The sequence below is a fragment of the Phocoena phocoena genome, chromosome 17 (genome assembly GCF_963924675.1).
Source record: "Phocoena phocoena chromosome 17, mPhoPho1.1, whole genome shotgun sequence".
Taxonomy (NCBI): Eukaryota; Metazoa; Chordata; class Mammalia; order Artiodactyla; family Phocoenidae; genus Phocoena; species Phocoena phocoena.
The window spans coordinates 47,670,573-47,693,283 of record NC_089235.1 but is presented as its reverse complement, the minus strand read 5'-3'; the positions used below and the strand labels follow the sequence as shown (position 1 = coordinate 47,693,283).

At 44.2% G+C, this 22,711-nt stretch overlaps 1 protein-coding gene across 2 annotated transcripts in view; it reads right to left on the bottom strand.

Annotated features, from left to right (window-relative positions):
* BAALC (BAALC binder of MAP3K1 and KLF4) overlaps positions 1-19,826 on the bottom strand; it is an 88,885-nt gene extending 69,059 nt beyond the window's left edge. Inside the window, exons 1-2 of one of the 2 annotated variants that reach the window (XM_065895595.1) lie at positions 19,667-19,826; positions 3,622-3,630 (exon numbers count right to left, since the gene is read on the bottom strand). In XM_065895595.1, the coding sequence (XP_065751667.1) occupies positions 3,622-3,630; positions 19,667-19,826 (169 nt within the window). The remainder of the gene's footprint in view (positions 1-3,621; positions 3,631-19,666) is intronic. The other variant, XM_065895597.1, reaches the window with a different exon arrangement.
* Between the last annotated feature and the right edge of the window lie 2,885 nt (positions 19,827-22,711).

Here is a 22,711-nt window from a genome sequence, read left to right as displayed (position 1 = left end):
GGAGGGAGTCCGGGAAAAGCTCTGGACCCGCCTAAGAGGCAAGAGACCACTGCTTCAGGGTGCTCGAGGAGAGCGGATTCCTTCCCTGTCTGCCCACAGAAGGCAGAGCACCGCCTAAATGAGCTCCAGAGATGGGTGCGAGCTGTGGCTATCAGCTTGGACACCAGAGACGGGCATGAAACGCTAACACTGCTGCTGCAGCCACCAAAAATCCTGTGTGCAAGCACAGGTCACTTATCCACACACTGCCCCCCCCGCCGCCCCCATCCTGGGAGCCTGTGAAGCCCGCCACTGCCAGGGTCCCATGATCCAGGGACAACTTCCCCAACAGAACACACAGTGCACCTAAGGTTGTTGCACCATCACACTGGCCTCTGCCACCGCAGGCTCACCCCACATTCCGTACCCCTCCCTCCCCCCAGCCTAAATGAGCCACAGCCCCCTAGTCAGCCGCTGCTTTCACCCCGTCGTGTCTGGGCGAGAACAGAAGTGTGAGGGCAACCTACACGCAGAGGCGAGGGCAACCTACACGCAGAGGCGGGGCCAAAACCAAAGCTGAACCCCAGGAGCTGTGCGAACAAAGAAGAGAAAGGGAAATCTCTCTGTGCAGCATTAGGAACAGTGGATTAAATGCTCACAATCAACTTGATGTACCCTGCATCTGTGGAATACCTGAATAGACAACAAATCATCCCAAAATTGAGGCGGTGGACTTTGGGAGCAACTGTGAACTTGGGGTTTGTTGTCTGCGACAGACTTGTTTCTGATTTTTATGTTTATCTTAGTATAGTTTTTAGCGCTTATTATCATTGGTGGATTTGTTTATCGGTTTAGTTGCTCTCTTTTTCTTTTACATTTTTTATTTTAATAATTTTTTATTTTAAGTATTTTATTTTATAATTTTTTTTTTCTCCCTTTTCTTCTGAGCCATGTGACTGGCAGGGTCTTGGTGCTCTGGTTGGTGTCAGGCCTGAGCCTCTGAGGTGGGAGAGCTGAGTTCAGGACACTGGACCACCAGAGACCTCCCAGCCCTGAGCAATATCAATCAGCGAGAGCTCTTCCAGAGATCTCCGTCTCAACACTAAGACCCAGCCGCCCAACAGCCACCAAGCTTCAGTGCTGGAAGCTCCATGCCAAACAACTAGCAAGACATGAACACAACCCCACCTGTTAGCAGAGAGGCTGCCTAAAATCATAATAAGTTCACAGACACCCCAAAACACACCACCAGACGCAGCCCTGTCCACTAGAAGGACAAGATTCAGCCCCACCCACCAGAACACAGGCACCAGTCCCCTCCACCAGGAAGCCTACACAAGCAGACACCAAAAACAAAGGGAACTACAAACCTGCAGCCTGTGAAAAGGAGACCCCAAACACAGTAAGTTAAGAAAAATGGGAAGATAGAGAGATATGCAGCAGATGAAGGAGCAAGGTAAAAACCCACCAGACCAAACAAATGAAGAGGAAACAGGCAGTCCACCTGAAAGAATTCAGAGTAATGATAGCAAAGATGATCCAAAATCATGGAAACAGAATGGAGAAAATACAAGAAACGTTTAACAAGGACCTAGAAGAACTAAAGAGCAAACAAACAATGATGAACAACACGATAAATGAAATTAAAAATTCTCTAGGGGGAATCAATAGCAGAATAACTGAGGCAGAAGAATGGATAAGTGACCTGGAAGGTAAAATAGTGGAAATAACTACTGCAGAGCAGAATAAAGAGAAAAGAATGAAAAGAATTGAGGACAGTCTCAGAGACCTCTGGGACAACACTAAACACACCAACATTCGAATTATAGGGATCCCAGAAGAAGAGAAAAAGAAAGGGTCTGAGAAAATATTTGAAGAGATTATAGTTGAAAACTTCCCTAATATGGGAAAGGAAATAGTCAATCAAGTCCAAGAAGCGCAGAGAGTCCCATACAGGATAAATCCAAGGAGAAACACATTAAGACACATATTAATCAAACTATCAAAAATTAAAAACAAAGAAAAAATATCAAAAGCAGCAAGGGAAAAGCAACAAATAACATACAAGGGAATCCCCAAAGGGTTAACAGCTGGTCTTTCACCAGAAACTCTACAAGCCAGAAGGGAGTGGCGCGACATATTTAAAGTGATAAAAGGGAAGAACCTACAACCAAGATTACTTTACCCAGTAAGGATCTCATTCAGATTCAGCGGAGAAATTAAAACCTTTACAGACAAGCAAAAGTTAAGAGAATCCAGCACCACCAAACCAGCTTTACAACAAATGCTAAAGGAACTTCTCTAGGCAGGAAACACAAGAGAAGAAAGGACCTCAAAAACAAATCCAAAACAATTAAGAAAATGGTAATAGGAAGATATATAGAGATAATTACCTTAAATGTAAATGGATTAAATGCTCCAACCAAAAGACATAGACTGGCTGAATGGATACAAAAACAAGACCCATATATATGCTGTCTACAAGAGACCCACTTCAGACCTAGGGACACATACAGACTGAAAGTGAGGGGATGGAAAAAGATATTCCATGCAAATGGAAATCAAAAGAAAGCTGGAGTAGCAATACTCATATCAGACAAAATAGGCTTTAAAATAAAGACTGTTACAAGAGACAAAGAAGGACACTACATAATGTTCAAGGGATCAATCCAAGAAGAAGATGTAACACTTGTAAATATTTATGCACCCAACATAGGAGCACCTCAAAACATAAGGCAAATGCTAACAGCCATGAAAGGGGAAATCGACAGTAGCACAATAATAGTAGGGGACTTTAACACCCCACTTTCACCAATGGACACATCAATCAGAATGAAAATGAATAAGGAAACACAAGCTTTAAATGATACATTAAACAAGATGGACTAATTGATATTTATAGGCCATCCCATCCAAACACAACAGAATACACTTTCTTCTCAAGTGCTCATGGAACATTCTCCAGGACAGATCATATCTTGGGTCACAAATCAAGCCCTGGTAAATTTAAGAAACTTTAAATCATATCAGGTATCTTTTCCGACCACAATGCTATGAGACTAGATATCAATTACAGGAAAAGATCTGTAAAAAATACAAACACATGGAGGCTAAACAATACACTATTAAATAACCAAGAGATCACTGAAGAAATCAAAGAGGAAATGACAATGAAAACACAATGGCCCAAAACCTATGGGACACAGCAAAAGCAGTTCTAAGAGGGAAGTTTATAGCAATACAATCCTACCTCAAGAAACATCTCAAATAAACAACTTAACTTTACACCTAAAGCAATTAGAGAAGGAAGAACAAACAAAAATACACCAAAGTTAGCAGAAGGAAAGAAATCATAAAGATCATATCAGAAATAACTGAAAAAGAAATGAAGAAAACAATAGCAAAGATCAATAAAACTAAAAGCTGGTCCTTTGAGAAGGTAAAAAAACTGATAAACCACTAGCCAGACTCATCAAGAAAAAAAGGGAGAAGGCTCAAATCAACAGAATTAGAAATGAAAAAGGAGAAGTAACAAGTGACACTGCAGAAATACAAAGAATCATGAGGGATTACTACAAGCAACTATATGCCAATAAAATGGGCGACCTGGAAGAAATGGACTAATTCTTAGAAAAGCACAACCTTCCAAGACTGAACCAGGAAGAAATAGAAAATATAAACAGACCAATTACAAGCACTGAAATTGAAAACTGTGATTAAAAATCTTCCAACAGGGCTTCCCTGGTGGCACAGTGGTTGAGAGTCCACCTGCCAATGCAGGGGACATGGGGTTGTGCCCCGGTCTGGGAAGATCCCACATGCCGCAGAGCGGCTAGGCCCATGAGCCATGGCCGCTGAGCCTGCGCATCCAGAGCCTGTGCTCCGCAACGTGAGAGGCCGCAACAGTGAGAGGCCCGCATACCGCAAAAAAAAAAAAAAAAAAAAAATCTTCCAACAAACAAAAGCCCAGGACCAGATGGCTTCACAGGCAAATTCTATGAAACATTTAGAGCAGAGCTAACACCTAGCCTTCTCAAACTCTTCCAAAATATAGCAGAGGGAGGAACACTCCCAAACTCATTCTACGAGACCACCATCACTCTGATACCAAAACCAGACAAAGATGTCACAAAGAGAGAAAACTACAGGCCAATATCACTGATGAACATAGATGCAAAAATCCTCAACAAAATACTAGCAAACAGAATCCAACAGCACATGAAAAGGATCATACACTGTGATCAAGTAGGGTTTATCCCAGGAATGCAAGGATTCTTCAATATATGCAAATCAATCAACGTGATACACCATATTAACAAATTGAAGGAGGAAAACCATATGATCACCTCAAAAGATGCGGAGAAAGCTTTTGACAAAATTCAACACCCATTTATGACAAAAACCCTGCAGAAAGTAGGCATAGAGGGAACTTTCCTCAACATAATAAAGGCCATATATGACAAACCCACAGCCAACGCTGTCCTCAATGGTGAAAAACTGAAACCATTTCCACTAAGATCAGGAACAAGACAAGGTTGCCCACTCTCACCGCTCTTATTCAACATAATTTTGGAAGTTTTAGCCACAGCAATCAGAGAAGAAAACGAAATAAAAGGAATCCAAATTGGAAATGAGGTAAAGCTGTCACTGTTTGCAGATGACATGATACTATACATAGAGAATCCTAAAGATGCTACCAGAAAACTACTAGAGCTAACCAATGAATTCGGTAAAGTAGCAGGATACAAATTTAATGCACAGAAATCTCTTGTATTCCTATACACTAATGATGAAAATTCTGAAAGTGAAATTAAGAAAACACTCCCATTTACCACTGCAACAAAAAGAATAAAATATCTAGGAATAAACCTACCTAAGGAGACAAAAGACCTGTATGCAGAAAATTATAAGACACTGATGAAAGAAATTAAAGATTATCATCTTTAATTTCTTTCATCAGTGTCTTATAATTTTCTGCATGGAGAGATATACCATATTCTTGGATTGGAAGAATCAACATTGTGAAAATGACTCTACTACCCAAAGCAATCTACAGATTCAATGCAATCCCTATCAAACTACCACTGGCATTTTTCACAGAACTAGAACAAAAAATTTCACAATTTGTATGGTAACATAAAAGACCCTGAAGAGCCAAAGCAATCTTGAGAACGAAAAATGGAGCTGGAGGCTTCCTGATTTCAGACTATACTACAAAGCTACAGTAATCAAGACAGTATGGTATTGGCACAAAAACAGAAATATAGATAAATGGAACAGGATAGAAAGCCCAGGGATAAACCCACACAAATATGGTCACCTTATCTTTGATAAAGGAGGCAAGAACATACAGTGGAGAAAAGACAGCCTATTCAATAAGTCGTGCTGGGAAAACTGGACAGCTACATGTAAAAGAATGAAATTAGAACACTCCCTAACACCATACACAAAAATAAACTCAAAATGGATTAAAGACCTAAATGTAAGGCCAGACACCATCAAACTCTTAGAGGAAAACATAGGCAGAACACTCTATGACATAAATCACAGCAAGATCCTTTTTGACCCACCTCCTAGAGAAACGGAAATCAAAACAAAAATAAACAAATAGGACCTAATGAAACTTCAAAGCTTTTGCACAGCAAAGGAAACCATAAACAAGATGAAAAGACAACCCTCAGAATGGGAGAAACTATTTGCAAATGAAGCAACTGACAAAGGATTAATCTCCAAAACATACAAGCAACTCATGCAGCTCAATATCAAAAAAACAAACAGCCACTCATTTATGTATGTCTTCCTATGGCTGCTTTGGTGCTAAAAACAGCAAAGTTGAGTAGTTGCAACAGAGGTCAGTGGCCCATGTAGCCTGAAATATTTACTATCCGGGCCTTTACAGAAAAGGTTTGCCAGGCTCTGATCTAGGACTTCCCTTCTCTAAGAGAGGTCCAAGCATCACCTGAGAGCTTGTTAGAAATGCAGAATCTTGGCTCCACCATAGACAGAGGGAATGCCTCTCAGTGTTGACCTAAAGAAGCTGTTAAAGATGCAGGAGTTTTGGCCCCACCCATCTACCACATTTGAAGCCCCAGGTTTGGGGTACAGGCTTTGTTTTAGGTTCCCCAAGAGAACCTGATGTGCAGCCCTTGGGCAAGGTACCTCACCTCCCTGACTTCCCCCAATCTGTAAAATGGGGGTAACAGAATTAGATACTGAATAAGCAAGTCCTGGCACGTGCTGGGCACTCAGTTAACAGAAGCCACGCTCACGAGGCAGTGGCTATGCTCCTTAGTGTTGGCACACACATCACTTATCTCCCCAGCAAGCAAATCTGAACCTGGCTGCTATGAAGACAGTCCTTGAAAAGTGACTCTTGGACGTAATAATTTATGGACGCCTCGTTGTCAAACACAACTGTTGTTTATGGAGGTGTTTAAACCTGAATCGTCCCTCCTGTGAAGGGCGCTGGCCATCGCCACTTCCCTTGTAACTGCTGCTGTGCTGTGCCCTGTTGTTATGGCGACCAGTTTCCCAAACAGCCCTGCTATTTTCTACAAATCCTTTTGGTTTCCCTGTGCCCTAAAGTCCACCAGACCTGGAGACAATAGCAGGGTGATTTTTTTAAAACTTTCACAGGAAATGCTGTCAACTCTTTAAATTAGACAATTGGCTGTCTGCTGCTTCTCCAGCAGAAGCCCCCAGCCCGGGCATCAGAGCGACCCTGCACAGTAAACCTGCACAAATGCTCCCACTAGTTGGACATAGGTACCACAGAGGATCAGCTGGCACATCAGTTTCTGGCTGGCATTAACTTTGCAAGAAAATGAAGTGGAAAACAAGGAAATGTCCACCACGCGTCGTGTGTACACAGCACAGAGTCTGATGTCGAAAGACCATTTAAAAAGATTTCAGTTTGGGCTATTACTGCAGTATTTCTGAGATTAGTTCAATATTGGCACATGTAACTTTTTCAGCAAATATTCACCTTTATGAATTCACTTGACACATGGGAAAGCTAAAAGCACACAATTATTATTATTATATATTATTATTACAGCAAAATCTTAACACTAGTAATTATGTTGTCTTGGTTTCTGGCAGACCTACGCCTCTCCCCTCTCTACTTCCTTTTCTCCTTTCCCCTGACTCCTGCTACTCTTCTCTCCTCTGACATGGTCTTCGGATGAAAGGTACATGCACCTGCCTGCAGCCTACCCAATATCGATTCTCCCCGTTTTTTTCTTTGCAAAAGGACCCATTACTTTTAGGGGGTCATGAGCGCAGCTAAAAGTCTTGATTTCCTAGGCTCTTGAGGCCTGTGATAGCCGTGTAACACGGTTCTGGCCAGTGTGACATGCAAGCAAAGTTTACTGGATTCTGGGAAAGCTACTGTTTTACAGATTAAAAAGAAAACTTAGGTGGAATGCTTCTTTCTACCTTTCCCCCTTCTTCCTATCTAAAATAAGATGCCACAGCGACTTGCAACTATGAGGATGAAATCCACACAACAAGGATGGCAAAACAATAAGCTCAAAGAGCCTGGGTCCTTGATAGCGGCCTTGAGCAGCATGGCTACCAATCTCCAGACTTTTCGTTAAGAGCAGAAAAAATACGGAACCACCTGTGATGGCCTCATCTATTGTTACAACAAGGAACAACCTCATCAGTGGGCCTAGAATCCAAACAGGCAGATCTGAGGAGAGAAGATGGCTAAAGATGTTTAAAAATGCTGAGGCGGCAAGAAGGATATACAATAGGTGACTGGAGGAAGAGATGGGAGAATTCACAGAAAGTCTTCCATTGTTTTAGCATTCAGAGGGCAAGAACGGAATAATATCGGGAGCATTACATGGGGACTAAGACAGACAGCACATTAATAAGGAACTAACAGAACTGCCAAGAACTGGTAAAGACACTGAGGTTCTAGGCATGAATCACTACTGGATGCAATGGCCAACACTCACGGCTTTCAACAGCAATGCCAAGCAACTCAGAAACAGAGGAGGGGTGGCCCCGGGTTCGCAACTGGCGAGACTGAAGAGGCAGGGGATCCTGGGTGCCAGGATGGGCAGCACTGAAACGCTATGCCCTTATTCTGCTTTATTACCTTTAAGGAAGAGGAACCAGTGAAGAAGATAATGGAAAAGAAATACCACAATGATGGTCTTAGTAAATGTGAGATATAAGTAGCTATATCGAAGGAACATCATCAGCGACAGCAACAGTGGGGATCCAGAGGAGGATTTGCAGGAAGAGCTCGCGCAAGAGGTGGGGACCAGCACAGTGGTTATGGGAAAGTATCCAGGTGAGGTGGTCATCAAAACAGCTGCAAACCATACTAAATTGTTCCATTTGCAACTTAGCCCCAACAGGTGGTGAAGCAGTATTTTCCAAATTGAAGATTCACTTAAAGGTGGCCCCTGCCACCTGCTGATAGCAGTTCAAACTAAATTTTTTGTATCAAGTCCCCGAACTGGAAGTATGATGTTGGGTCCCTCTGGAGTTTAATTCTGAGTTCTCATTGAAATAAATTTGCTTTCATTGCTTTATTTCTTAATGGCTATGCTTCAGAATCAATTTGTGTTTTATGCCCTGCCCTCCCCAGTATTGTAGAGCAAGTCTTGTGTTAAAAGCCCAGGGTGACCGTGTCATGATATAGTAGGGTCTTACTGGTTTTTTAATAAATCCTTTTGTATAAAAAGAAGAAAGAGGGCTTCCCTGGTGGCACAGTGGTTGAGAGTCCGCCTGCCGATGCAGGGGACGCGGGTTCGTGCCCCGGTCCGGGAAGATCCCATGTGCCGCGGAGCGGCTGGGCCTGTGAGCCATGGCTGCTGAGCCTGCACGTCCGGAGTCTGTGCTCCTCAACGGGAGACGCCACAACAGTGAGAGGCCCGCGTACTGCAAAAAACAAACAAACAAACAAAAAGAAGAAAGAAACTATGCCCTTCATATTTGTGAGTACATGAATTCTGCAATGACTCCCATCTTACAGTGTGGAAACTGAAACCCAGAAAAGCTAAGAAACTTGCTCAAGGTCACACGGCTGGTAAATGTCTGTTGTTAAAGTCTAATTCCTTAACCACTGAACTATACTATCTCCAAGCAAAATAACAAGGAAGTTGTTGATGATGATGGTGATGATGATGATGAAGAAGAGAAAAGTTAGGACATGGTCACATGAGAAGGAGATTGTAAACAGAGATCAGATCTGGCTGAGTGGTCCCTCCCGTAGGTGTGGCTGTCTGACAGCTGTGGGTGCAGTGGCTTGGAGGAAAAGGTCTAGAGGCTCTGGGTTGGACTTCCAGGCTGAAGGGCATCTAGCTAGGAGCCGCTGACTCAGCCTTGCCCAAATGCCCATTAAAATGCCTATGAAGACAGAAAAAAACCAAGACTCACAACATTACCCAAAGTAAGGACTAATGGACAACCTAATCCTGGAATCTGGGAAAAACTGGCACTATTCGTAAAGCAGATAGAGCTAGATTAAGGAAAATCTACTCAGGCTTCTGGCTTTGCTTCATTACACAGAAGCCACATGGCAAGATGTAAGCAGACACTCCGTATCTATTCTGTCTGTGTATGAGCTGCAGTGTATGGGGTTGTAGCAACCCCAACGCTGGGCAGCCAACCTGCACGACCTCATGGGCATTTGTGACTCAGACAGAGAGCTGGTACACGTGTACACACACACACACACACACACACACACCATGTTTCTACACCCATAAAGCAACTCTAAACCCCAGCAAACAGCTAGGCAGAATATAAAACAGCAACCTCAGCCCGAGCCAGTTGTGGGGGATGGAAGGGAGGTGAAAGGGGGAGGTGGAGGGGTTACACACAATGGACTCACACTACACATTAGCCTAGTACATAACTTACCTGAATTCAACTACGTTTGCTTAGTGCTGAAAGAAAACAGGGAGAAAAATCCCTTCGCTGATCCAGGGTCTTTGGCCCCTGCTCTTCCCCCATTCAAACTAGACTTTGGCTGCCACGACCTCTAAATATTTTCCTCAACACAAAGAAACAAAAAAGTTATTTTTCTTGGCCTTTGAGCTTCCAAGCAATCTGAGGGATATTTTTCCCATGCCCCCTCAAACTTTAAACATAAACCCTACAGAAGATACAATGTGCACCGTATACACCTAGATGCAGGACCTTAAGGACAAAACCTAAATGTTACAGAGGCGTTATTTCCTTCTGTGTGCTTCTCTGCACTTTCTAGATTTTCTTGAGGAGCACCCATTTCGTTTGAAACCAGAAAAAAAATCTTATTCTGCCCAAAGACTATTCCATCTTTAACAAGCCCATCAGGTTGAGTGGGATGCAGGTGATTTTCTGAGCAGCCCCGGCAGCCCTACTTGGGGACACTCAGCACAGGCAGGGGGTGTCGTTGGTGTCACAAAGCTGCACGTGTCTCTCCAAAGACTCCTGTCCTCATCCTTGAGAATGCTGGCAGGAGGCTCCCACTCCAAGTGGCTCATGTTTTCAAAAAAGCCAAACCAGATGGGGTGGAGGAGGGCCCTAAATTTGTGCTTAGTTGTTAGTACTGCCCTGCATTTAGAAACTAGAGAACTGGAGTCTGAGCTGGGTGCTTCCACTTCCTGGATGGGTGACCCCGCTCGATCTCTTTTATTACTAGTATTGTTATTTTTTAAATTTTATCGTAGTTGATTTACAGTGTTGTGTTTAAACCGCTCAATCTCTTAATCTCACTGAACCTCGTTTCCTCATCTGGTAGATGGTGATAGCAATGATTTCTGAGGTAATTTTAGAGAGTTATGTAAGCTAACATCCCAAGAGAAAAATTCTCACCTATAGTAGATGCTCAATAAATGCTATTTGAATATAAATGACAAGGAAAGAGACCCAATCTCTGAAGGAAGTGTGAGGTAGTGACCACAGAAATCCTCTCTCTTATTATTTCCAAATGTTCAGTGTCTGTGCTCATAAATACATGTTTATTAGTCTTCTGTAGCTGCCGTAACAAAGTACCACAAACCAGTCGGCTTAACAGAAATGTATCGTCTCACAGTTCCGGAGGCTAGAAGTCTGAGATCAAGGTGCTGGTGGGGCTGGTTCCTTCTGAGGGCTGTGAGGGAGAATCTGTTTCATGCCTCTCCTGTAGCTTCTGCTGCTTGGCTGGCCATCTTTGGCCTTCCTTGGCCGTTCAATCTCTGCGTTCATCTTCACATGGCATTGTCCCTGAGTGTCTGTCTGTGTGTTCACATTTCCCTTTTCATATGGACACCAGTCACATTAGATTAGAGCCCACTGTAATGACCTCATTTTAACTTGATTACCTCTGTAAGTACCCTATCTCCAAAAAACGTCACACTCTAGAAAAGAACATAGGCAAAACGTTCTCTGACATAAATCATACCAGTGCTTTCTTAGGTCAGTCTCCCAAGGCAATAGAAATAAAAACAAAAATAAACAAATGGTCCTTATCAAACTTATAAGCTTTTGCTTACATAAAATGAAAGGTTTTGCATAAACAAAATGAAAAAACAACCTATGGACTGGGAAAAAATATTTGCAAACAATGAGACCGGCAAGGGCATAATTTCCAAAATATACAAAGAGCTCATACAACTCAATAACAAAAAAGCAAACAACCCAATAAAAAAAAATGGGCAAAAGACCTAAATGGACATTTCTCCAAAGAAGACGTACAGATGGCCAATAGACATGTGAAAAGGTGCTCATCATCACTAATTATTAGAGAAATGCAAATCAAAACCACCAGTGATGTACCTACCACCTCACACCCATCAGAACGGCCACCATTAAAAAGTCTACAAATAACAAACGCTGGAGAGGTTATGGAGAAAAGGGAACCCTCTTGCACTGTTGGTGGGAATGTAAATTGGTGCAGCCGCTATGGAGAACAGTATGGAGGTTCCTTAGAAAACTAAAAATAGAGTTGCCATATGATCCAGCAATCTCACTCCTGGGCATATATTCAAAGAAAACTCTAATTTGAAAAGATACATGCACCCCCATGTTCATAGCAGCACTATTTACAATAGCCAAGACATGGAAACAATCTAAATGTCCATCAACAGATGAATAAAGAGAGAAGGTGTGGCACATATATACAATGGAATACTACTCAGCCGTAAAAAAGAATGAAATAATGCCACTTGCAGCAACATGGATGAACCTAGAGATTATCATACCAAGTGAAGTAAGTCAGAAGGAGAAAGGCAAATACCATATGATATCACTTATATGTGGAATCTAAAATGTGACACAGATGAATTTATTTACAAAACTGAAACAGACTCATAGACATAGAAAAGAAACTTATGGTTACCAAAGGGGAAAGAGGGTGGGGGAAGGATAAATTAGGAGTTTGAGATTAGCAGATACAAACTACTATATATAAAATAAACAACAAGGTCCTACTGTATAGCACAGGGAACTATATTCAATATCTTGTAATAAACCACAATGGAAAAGAATATGAAAAATAATATGCATATACATGTATAACTGAATCACTTTGCTATATACCAGAAACTAATACAACATTGTAAATTGAATTCAATAAAAATAAAATAAAAACAAAAACCAAAAAATGTCACATTCTGGAGGTTAGGACTTCGACATATACACTTGGTGGGACACAGTTTAGCCCACAGCAACATTCTGAAAGAGCTTTATCTCCGGAGAGAAGGAGGCAGTTGGGCGGGGGGCAGAGTGGGAGGGGAGCACGTGAGGAAGTGAACTCTGCTGGTGGCTGAGCTGGAAGGGGCTGGACCACAATGTGGCTCAGGGTTCACCCACCCAGTCCCCTCTACAGATGGAAGCAAAGGTGGCATTGGGACCAGCCAGAGAGCCTCTGTAAGAGTCCTAGCAGGGTCAAATAGTCTTCTGAGAGGGGCTAGAGGCCATGGGCCTGACACAGAAGGGCTCCTGGGATGAAAGCCCAGACACCATGGGTAAGGAACAACAGGCTCAGACTCCCAGCTTCACTCAAGGACAGAATGGTCTTATCTGCGGGAAGGGGCTGAGGGTCACAGGTGCACAGATCCCAGGGTGAAGGCAGGACCTCCAGGGGTTGGGGGACTGCTGAGTGCACGAAAAGACTCCCTGCTGATTGAGAGGGGACTCTCTTCCTCGCATTGGGGCCCAAGCCTGGAGCCTTAAATTCATTTCTGATCAGAGCCAGAATAGCTTTATCTAGTGTCCAATGAAGACACGGTTCACTGGACTAATGTCCAAGACAAAATCGTCTAAGATAGGACTCAGGAAAGAGGGTACAAGACAGACAGACACAACTCACTTGCCTAGCTGGATCATTCATCCACCCAGGTACTTTTACAGTCATTCAACATACATGTGGTAGGTACCAGGCATGCAAATGCCAATCACGCAGTCCGCAACCTGGCAGAGCTCACAGGCTACCCCGAGACACAGACGGGAACACGCCCGGCAGTGCAGTATGACCCCTGCTCTTACTGGGCTGGACAAGGCACCTGGAGAGCCTGGGGCAGGACGGGTGACTACTCGAGAGACCAGGGCCATGAGAGGTGAGACTTCCTAGATGTTGATGAACTGCCCGGGTTTGCTGCCACCTGTTTCTTGAAGTGATTTTTGCAAAACCACCCTTATAACAAAGGGGCTTGTGTTTGGCAAAGGGGGTGTGAGAGGTGGGGATGTTTTCTTACTATACAACCCATCAGGTAGACAAGAACCTGAAAAGGACGAGCAGATGGAACTTTTGAGGAAAGAAAACATTAACTCTGGGCACTGCACGAAGAACGAAATGGACACAGAAGTTTTAGGAGATGTATTCATTCAAGAGAGATTGCTTGAGGTCCTACTATAGCCAGGCCCAGCGTTAGGCACAGGACTACAATGGCCAGTGGAAAGACACCTTACCTAAGTAACGGAGCAAGTCATTCCCACGGGGGAAGACCTTAGTAATTGCTAGAATATCTTGTCATAACCTATAATGGAAAAGAATCTGAAAAATTATATATATATAAAATCACTTTGCTGTACACTTAAAACTAACACAACATTGTAAATTAATAAATTAACTATACTTCAATTTAAAAAATTGTTTGAAAATATAACCAAGTGGTAACAGGTATATAGAGAGAGCTGGGGGAAGCAGGGAGGCTTATCCACCAGGAAGCCCCTGGTGGGTTCTGCATAGGTGCCCTCACTCAAGGAGGGAATCAGGGTAACCGGCTGTGCAAGTCTGCAGGAGCAGTCCTGCTTCCTTCTGCAGGGAAGCCTCCTGCAGGGGTCTGTACACACTGGCCCCTCCCCAGGCAAAATGAACTACTCAGTCCTCTGCACTCCCCCAGCACCCTTCCTTCATGCTGTTCCAGTGTGCATCATGCTGACCTGAAGTGTGTCCACCTGTGTCCCCTGTACTATTAAGTTCTTCAGGTCGAGGAACATATCTCACTCATCTTTGTGCCAGCGGTATATTGAATAAACAAACGAGCAAATAAATGTCCTTTATCTTTAGACTTCCAACAGAGGGCAACGAAGACCTAGACTATTGTCTTCATGGCACTACCCAAATGAGTCAAGGTCAGTAAGTTTAAACATGAAACTGAAACCAACACGATTAGTTTTAACAAGAAGAATTGTAAAAATCCCAAATTTGGGATATGGAAATCAATAGTACAAATGTAGGATTCATTAGGGAAAAAAATTCACTCATTCCACAAACATTTATTGAGTGTCACCTATATTCTAGACACTGTTCCAGGTGCTGGGTATGTAGAGTGAAAACCAGACAATGTCACTGATGTCACAGAACTTAAATGTGACTAGAAAGAAAGATCCAAGGGTTTTAACTAATTGCAAGCTTCATGTGAGTCATCAAGGTAACGTGGCAACAACAACAGCAGGAAAACAAACAAATCCTAACCTGGTTTTACCTGCATCGGGAAAGGGTCAGTGTCCACATCATAACAGACCTCATATTTCCTTCTGCTCTTCAGCTGATGTCAGCAGCATAGGTCCCTTGTATCAAGAGGGACTTTGACAAACCAAACGGTGCATTTGTAGAAATATGGTCAGTCCCACACAAGTCTGAGAAATGACTGAAGGAATTGCATGTGTTTGGCCTGGCGGACCAACAGTGAGAGAAAATACAACAGCAATCTTCAAATGTTGAAGGAACGATCTATGTGAGACCAGGTGGAAATTACAAGGCAGCAGGAAGAGTTTCTTGCAAGGGAAACTGCTCCACAAAGGTATGGGTAGACCTCCATCCCTAGGGAAGAGATATCCCTTCCTCAGAGATGCTGCGGAAGAAAACTGTGCTGAGACCAGACTAGACTGCCAAGAGACCACACTAGACTTTGAGTGCCATCCACTGTCAAATCAAGAATTCTATAGTTGATCCCCCCATTCATCAGGAGGGCAGGATTTAGGAGTGCGGGCTTTGGATTCAGAAAAAGCTGGATTCGAGTCTTGGATCGGGAAAAGTTACTGCACACTCTAAGCCTCATTCCCTCACTTGCAAAAGAAGGATAGCAATAGTTCTACCTCATCCCCCCTCGTGAGGATTAAGAGAGATGATTTACATAAAGTGCCACTAAGTATAGTGCCTGGCCCTTGGTAAGATATCAATAAATGTTAGCTAATGGTAATACTAAGTGCTCTTCATTTCACCTGACATATTTCAATTGATTTAGATAAATCATTTTGCTGTGAGTCTAATTCTGCAATCTTCCATCTTGCATTCACTAAAGCACTTATTATAGCAATTTAAAACTATAAAGTAGAAGCATTTTAGAGAAATTTGAAATGTTTTATTCTCTAGAGACATTAGAAAAATACTAACAGTAGAAAAGGGGAGGGACCTGCCAATGCAGGGGACACAGGTTTGATCCCTGGTCCGGGAAGATCCCACATGCCGTGGAGCAACTAAGCCTGTACGCCACAACTACTGAGCCCACGTGCCACAACTACTGAAGCCCACGCACCTAGAGCCCGTGCTCCACAACAAGAGAAGTCACCGCAAGGAGAAGCCCACGCACCACAACGAAGAGTAGCCCCCGCTTGCAACTAGGGAAAGCCCGCGCGCATCAATGAAGACCCAACGCAATGAAGCCAAAAAGAAAAAATCTATAGACTATCTAAAATCGTCTATGTCCTATACTAGGTTTAAAAAAAAAAGAAAGAAAAGGGGATCTTTAAGGATGTAATTTAAGGGACTCGTGATTAAATTGAGGTGAAGCTAGGAAGTTATTCACGTATGGAATGGCTGAGCTAGGCTGGGGTAGAGCAACCTCAGAGACCCCCTTTCTCCATAGGAGACCTCCATCAGACCACAGAGGTAAAAATCAATCCAGTAAACTGATGTTATGAGAACTAAATCACACCAGACCAATTTAATTTCCTCCTGTGACAGAGAGACAGGCTTCGATGACACAGAGAAGCCATGGATATCAGATACTGCGGCTTCAGTTAGGTCTTTAATTCCAGCCTACATAATAGCTAAATCTAAAAATCGAATTCTGCTGGCAAGTGGAGGTGATCCCCAAACACAGAGATCAAAGGCTCAGGATCATGTAAGGATCCTGTAAGTAAGGAGAAGAAGGAAAGAAACTCTCTCCTTCGTGGAACTGGCAGAAAAACATGCCTCCTTCCTGCGGTGAAATGCAGAATTCATTCAACAAATACTGAACACCTGTCATGTGACGTGACCTCAATCTGGACTGGACTAAGAGAAATAGAAATGAGGCTTACAAGCAGATGTGCTTAAATAGGGCTTTTTGGTAGATATGGGTGTGGAGTTGAGGTTGAGGGGTGGTGGCGCTACAGAAGAAATGGCATCTTTGAGCTGGGCCAGGGGTTTCAATGGGGTAGGGCAAAGCTGAGGGCACTTGTTAAAGAAAAGCTGTGGGCTCAGAAAGACACTTGGAGGAATCTAGGTTAAACTCATTCAAGTGGGAAAACATCGGCAGCAAGGGATGCAAGGCAGAGCAAAGGGGGAGGGAACCTAGGAAGCGCTGACAGGGGAGGGGAGGGTTAAACGGAGAGCCTACGCATTCAAGAAAATCCCAGCTGGGGGCTCCACAGTGTAACTGGCTAAGGACAAGATATAAAGATGCATTAGTCCACTCCCTGCCCTCAGAGCTCCTGAGGTTGGGAGGGCTAGAAGAAAAGTGGCTTCAATGTGCTACTAAAGGAGAGTGACCAGGGGCCCAGAAAGAAAGGACTCTTGAGGACTGAGGGAGCTGGGGGTAAGAACTGTGAAAGGACTGGGAGGCTGTGCAGTGCAGACTGGGCAACTTAACTGAATCCCATCTGCCTTCAACAGATGACCTTCAGAGAGCCTCTCCAGCTCTAGAGTTCTAGTCATGAAGGCCTTAGTGATGATTTTACAACCTGAATTCCCCTAAATCCAGCTTTTCCTTTTGTCCCCCCATCAGAAAAGAGTTGATGGAAACAGGAAAAAGTGGCATTCTGGCTTCTCATCACCACACAGTCACTGCGGGCCAGTGGGTGCCCCCCGGAAGACTGGAACTGAATTCACAGGTGGTGCACTGGCAGCAGGTGGGTGAGGCTGGGGGAGCAGGAGGGAAGAAAAAAATAAAGGATGCTGGCTAATCTCGCAGGGTGGCTGAAACCCAGGAGAACGGTCGCTTTCTCCAATGACCCACTCTGACCAAAGATGACAAATTGCTAGTCTGGAAAATCCACAAGAATCAAGAAGACATTTTTTCTAAAGGCTCTAAAGGGAATGCCAGTGGATTTCCAGGGACAGCTTGAGTCCATCTTGATCTTCAGAACTGTTCCTCTCCTCTGAGGCTGATGGAAATTTCTAGGGAATTGAAATGATCCTGCCCATCTAAGTGTCTTGCCAATTTCAGGGCGCTGTTCTGAGACTGGAGCCGAGCCCTTCCTGTGAATGACTCAGGTCTTCAGGACCACTTGCCTGGCAGGGCTGTCCCATGTTTGGTAGGGTACCACGAATGAGCATGCTTGTCCCGGACCCCACCTGTTGCGGGAGCCAGATCTCATGATGCATGATGGGACATGACTCAGGATGGCAGAGTAATAAATGAATAAGCATTGGAAACAAATAAATATGTACATATTTAGTCATCCCATAATAACTCTCTCACACTCATACACATGTACACACACACACTATATACTTCCAGTCACCAAGGCAACCATTCCCTGAAGCTGTACTTTGTTCTTTTCCACATTAGATGTTTTTAACCTTATTTCCTTGGAGTGCAGCTCTGGTCTTTCTGAGTGTCTCCTGAGAGGTACCATACCTCCTCAGGAAATGTTGTTCCATCTAACATTTACCAGGTCTATTTTGAAGGCTCATGTCTTATCCTCATTCTGACACTGAATTCAGCCAACACCATTTGAAAGCCCACTGAAAGCATCAGCAATACGAAATAACCATTATGATTGCTACTGTGAGTCAGAAAAATTAGAGACAAATGAAGTATTATGCCTTGCACAATTTTCACTGACGGTTCTCGCTTAAAAAAAAAAAATCACAAAGTTCATGTGAAAAAGGACCCAGCTTGGTCCTAAAAGATGGAGACAGAGTCTCAGGATTAAAGTGACAGCTCTTATTTAGGAGGCAGGAATTTAGGACTACTGATGTGTTAGGAGTAGTTGACATTTCTCTCCTCCTCCTTATAATATATGCTATTCTTCAAATTAACCTCATTTTCTATTTTAGATTTCAATATTTAAAAATGCCAGCAACATAAAGGGAAATAGTTAAAACATTCTTATACAAATATTGATCTGGCTTCTGACAACATCCATGTAATAAGCAGTGAGTTTCTTTCCGTTTAACGTCACTAACAAGTTTATGATTAAAGGTCAGTCTGTGGCAACAGTCTGTTTTCATCTCTACGTTACAATTATTACTGTCTGCTTTAAAAGAAAAAACAAAATGTGATTTGTGACAGGTCCAGAAAGTTCTTCGCATATCCTTCTATCAGATTTCTGCCAGAATGGTAAGAGTATTTAATTTATAGTCGTAATCCGCTTTCATGCCCTGCCTCATATAAAGCATCGAGGCACCGTGGGGTAGAGAGGAAGTCCTTGCTATGAAACAACTGCCTGAAAAGTAAGCTGAAGTGCAGAACTAGTGATGGGGCGGCCGTTGTTTATTTTGCCCTGAACTGGGATTCTGGTTTTCAAAACTCGAGACACGGGAGAAAAGGGGGAAGCCACGAGGAAGAAACCACCCAGGTAATCTGGACCAGTCTATAAATCAAGGGAGAGAGTGCCCAGGCGGCCAGAGGAGGAAACGGGCCAAAATCCAGCGGAGGCGAGTCCAAGCGGGCGAGAAGCCTGGGTGGGCGGCGGGATAGGTGTGCGAGCCGCGCGGGCTGTCCTCCCACCCAACCCGGCCCCGGCCAATGAGCAGGCACGGGCGGAGGCCAAGACGTGCGGGGTTTCCGCGAGGCCCAGGGGATTAGCTCAGCCTTTTGTAGGGGTCTCTGGTTGGCGCTGCTCCCTGGGCCTGGGTCGGTCAGTCTGTCAGCAGACAGGTGCTGTTTCCCGCCTCCCCGCTCCTCCCCCGGCCCCAACAACACCAACACCATTCCGCACAGAATTCTCTGGGGCACTGGGCTGCCCCAGCGCCCCGCGTCCCTCCCGCTTCCCCCTCCCGTGCCCAGCCTCCCAGCGCTGGGGGTCTGCGGGAGCCAGGCGCACTCACCTGCGTGCAGGCCGCCCGCCTCGGGGCCGCTGTCCGGGGTGGCGTTGCTGGGCGACGCGTCCGAGTCGGTGTACGTGAGCCATGTGGACTCCGTCTCGCGAGTCCAGCTCTCGTAGTAGCGGGGCTCGATGGCATCCGCCCGGCTCCCGCCGCAGCCCATCCTCCTGCGCTGCTGGCGCGCCCAGCGGCCGCTCGGTTCGCGGTTCTAGGGCGGCTCAGCCCCGGCGGCGCAGCCCCGGCCGGCGAGGAAGAGGCGGCGGCGACAGCGGCGGCGGCGGCGACAGCGGCGGCGGCGGCATCGCGTCCCTCGACCCGCCTGCCCGCCCGCGCCGCAGCCAGACGCCCAGCTCCCGCGGCGCCAGTCGCCCCCTCCGCCGCGCCGGCTCCCAGCGCGCCCCTCCTCTCCTCCTCCTCCAAGGCCCTCCCCTTCCCCACCTCTCCTCCCCCACCTCCCCTCGCCCTTGCTGCCCTAACCCCAATCCCGTGCCAAGTCAAACGCTTCCCCGCATGCTCCCTCGGTGCGCCCCAGCCGGACGTGGGACGCAAGAGAGGCGGCCTGAGAACAGGAGGAGGGCGGTATGGGAGTGGGTGGATTCCGCGAGGGGTTCAGCCTCGCCGGCTAGGGTTACCCCTTTATTTATCCGTCTCTCCCAACCTCCCTCCCTCCCTCCCTTTCTTCCTTCCACCTTCGTTCCATTCATCCATCCTGGGGGCTTTGGAAGGTACCCCAAGCTTTCTGGCCACTTGTTCAAAACCAGTGGAGCTGGTGACAGCCCAGAAACAGGGGAGAAACTATTGCTACGAAGAATTAAGGAGCAGTCAGACCCCCTGCCTGTCCTAGTTGGTCTGAGGAGCAGAGAGTAGGGCCTATAATTTCTGAGAGAGCTGGGCTGGACTCTCTGTCACTAACACCCTTTCCAGTTCTGTGATTTCGAACTTTGTTCTCAGGAATCGCAGGGCAGCCGGAACACTCTCTCTGGATGGGGCTGGAAGGTGTGGCAGGCTTCCCTCCAAACCCACTGAGGGCCTTGATATTCCAGGTGCACACTCAGCTCTGCGTGCTCCATGTGCGCACACTTAGAGCTCAGACTTGGGTAAGCCAAAGAATTTGCCTGTCCCAAAGGAGCCAGGACACGTGGTAAAAGAAGGAAACTGCCTTAAAGAGACAGCTAAGAAAGAAGGGTTGAAAGAATAAATCCTCAATGACGAGGCTCTGTCAGAATGCCATAGTGTTGAGTAAGTATTGTTTTCATTCATTCAAGATTATATATACACTTTTAATTGAAATATATTTGATGTACAATACTGCGTTAGTTTCAGGTGTACTACATAGTATTTGACATTAGTATCCATTATGAAATGATCACCATGATAATTCTAGTAACATCTGTCCCCGTAAAGTTATTACAATATTATTGACCATATTCCTTATTCTGTATATTACATCCTCGTGGCTTATTTATTATATAACTGAAAGTTTGTACCTCTTAATCCCCTTCACCTATCTCACCCACCTTCCCACCTTCCTCCCCTCTAGCAACCATTCTTTTGTTCTCTGTACCTATGAGTCTGTTTTCAGCTTGTTTGTTTGGTTTGTTTTTTAGATTCCACATGTAAGTGATATCATACAGTATTTGTCTTTCTCTGACTTATTTCACTTACCACAATACTCTCTAGATCCATCCAGGTTGTTGCAAATGGCAAGGTTTCATTCTTTTTTAATGGCTGAGTAATATTCCATTGTCTATATACCACATCTTCTTTATCCATTTATCTGTTGATGGACACTTACATTGCTTCCATATCTTGGGTATTGTAAATAATGCTGCAACAAACACTGGGGTGCATATATCTTTTCAAATGAGTAGTTTTGTTTTCTTCTGGTAAATACCCAGAAGTAAAATTGCTGGATTATATAGTAGTTCTACTTTTAATTTTTTGAGGAAACTCCATACTGTTTTCCATAGTGGCTATACCAACTTACATTCCCACCAACAGTTCCTGAGGGTTCCCTTTTCTCCACATCCTCACCAACACTTGTTATTTGTTGTCTTTCTGATGATAGCTATTCTGGCAGATATGAGGTGGTATCATTGTGGGTTTGATTTGCATTTCCCTGATGATTAGTGACGTTGCACATCTTTTCATATGCCTGTTGGCCATCTGTTTGTCTTCTTTGGAAAAATGTCTATTCAGATCCTCTGCCTATTTTTAAATTTTTCAATTTTTTTTGATGTTAAGTTGTATGAGTCCTCTGCATATCGTGGATATTGGAATTGTTTGCAAATGTCTTCTCCTGTTCAGTAGATTGCCTTTTTATTTTGTTGGTAGTTTCCTTTGCTGTGCAAAAGCTTTTTAATTTTATGTAGTCCCATTTGTTTATTTTTGCTTTTTTTTCCCTTGCTGAGGAGACAGATCCAAAAAAATATTGCTAAGACCAATGTCAAAGAGCATACTGCCTATGTTTTCTTCTAGGAGTTTTATGGTTTCAGGTCTTACATTTAAGTCTTTAATTCATTTCGAGTTTAGTTTTGTATATGGTTTGAGAAAGTAGTCCAGTTTCATTCTTTTGCATCCAGCTGTCCAGTTTTCCCAACACTATTTATTGAAGAGACTGTCTTTTCCCCATTTTCTGTTCCTGGCTTCTTTGTCATAGATTAATTGACCATATAAGCATGGGTTTACTTCTGGGCTCTCTAGTCTGTTCCACTGATCTATGGGTCGCTTTGTGTCAGTACCATACGGTTTTGATTACTGTAGCTTTGTAGTATAGTTTGAAATCAGGGAGCATGATACTTCCAGCTTTGTTCTTTCTCAAGATTGTTTTGGCTATTAGGGTCTTTTGTGTTTCCATACAAATTTTAGAATTATTTGTTCTAGCTCTGTGAAAAATGCCATTGGTATTTTGATAGGGATTGCATTGAATCTGTAGATTGCCTTGCAGAGTACGGTCATTTTAACAATACTAATTCTTCCAAACCATGAGTGCAGTGTATCTTTCCATTTATTTGTGTCATCTTCAATTTCTTTCATCAATGTCTAGTT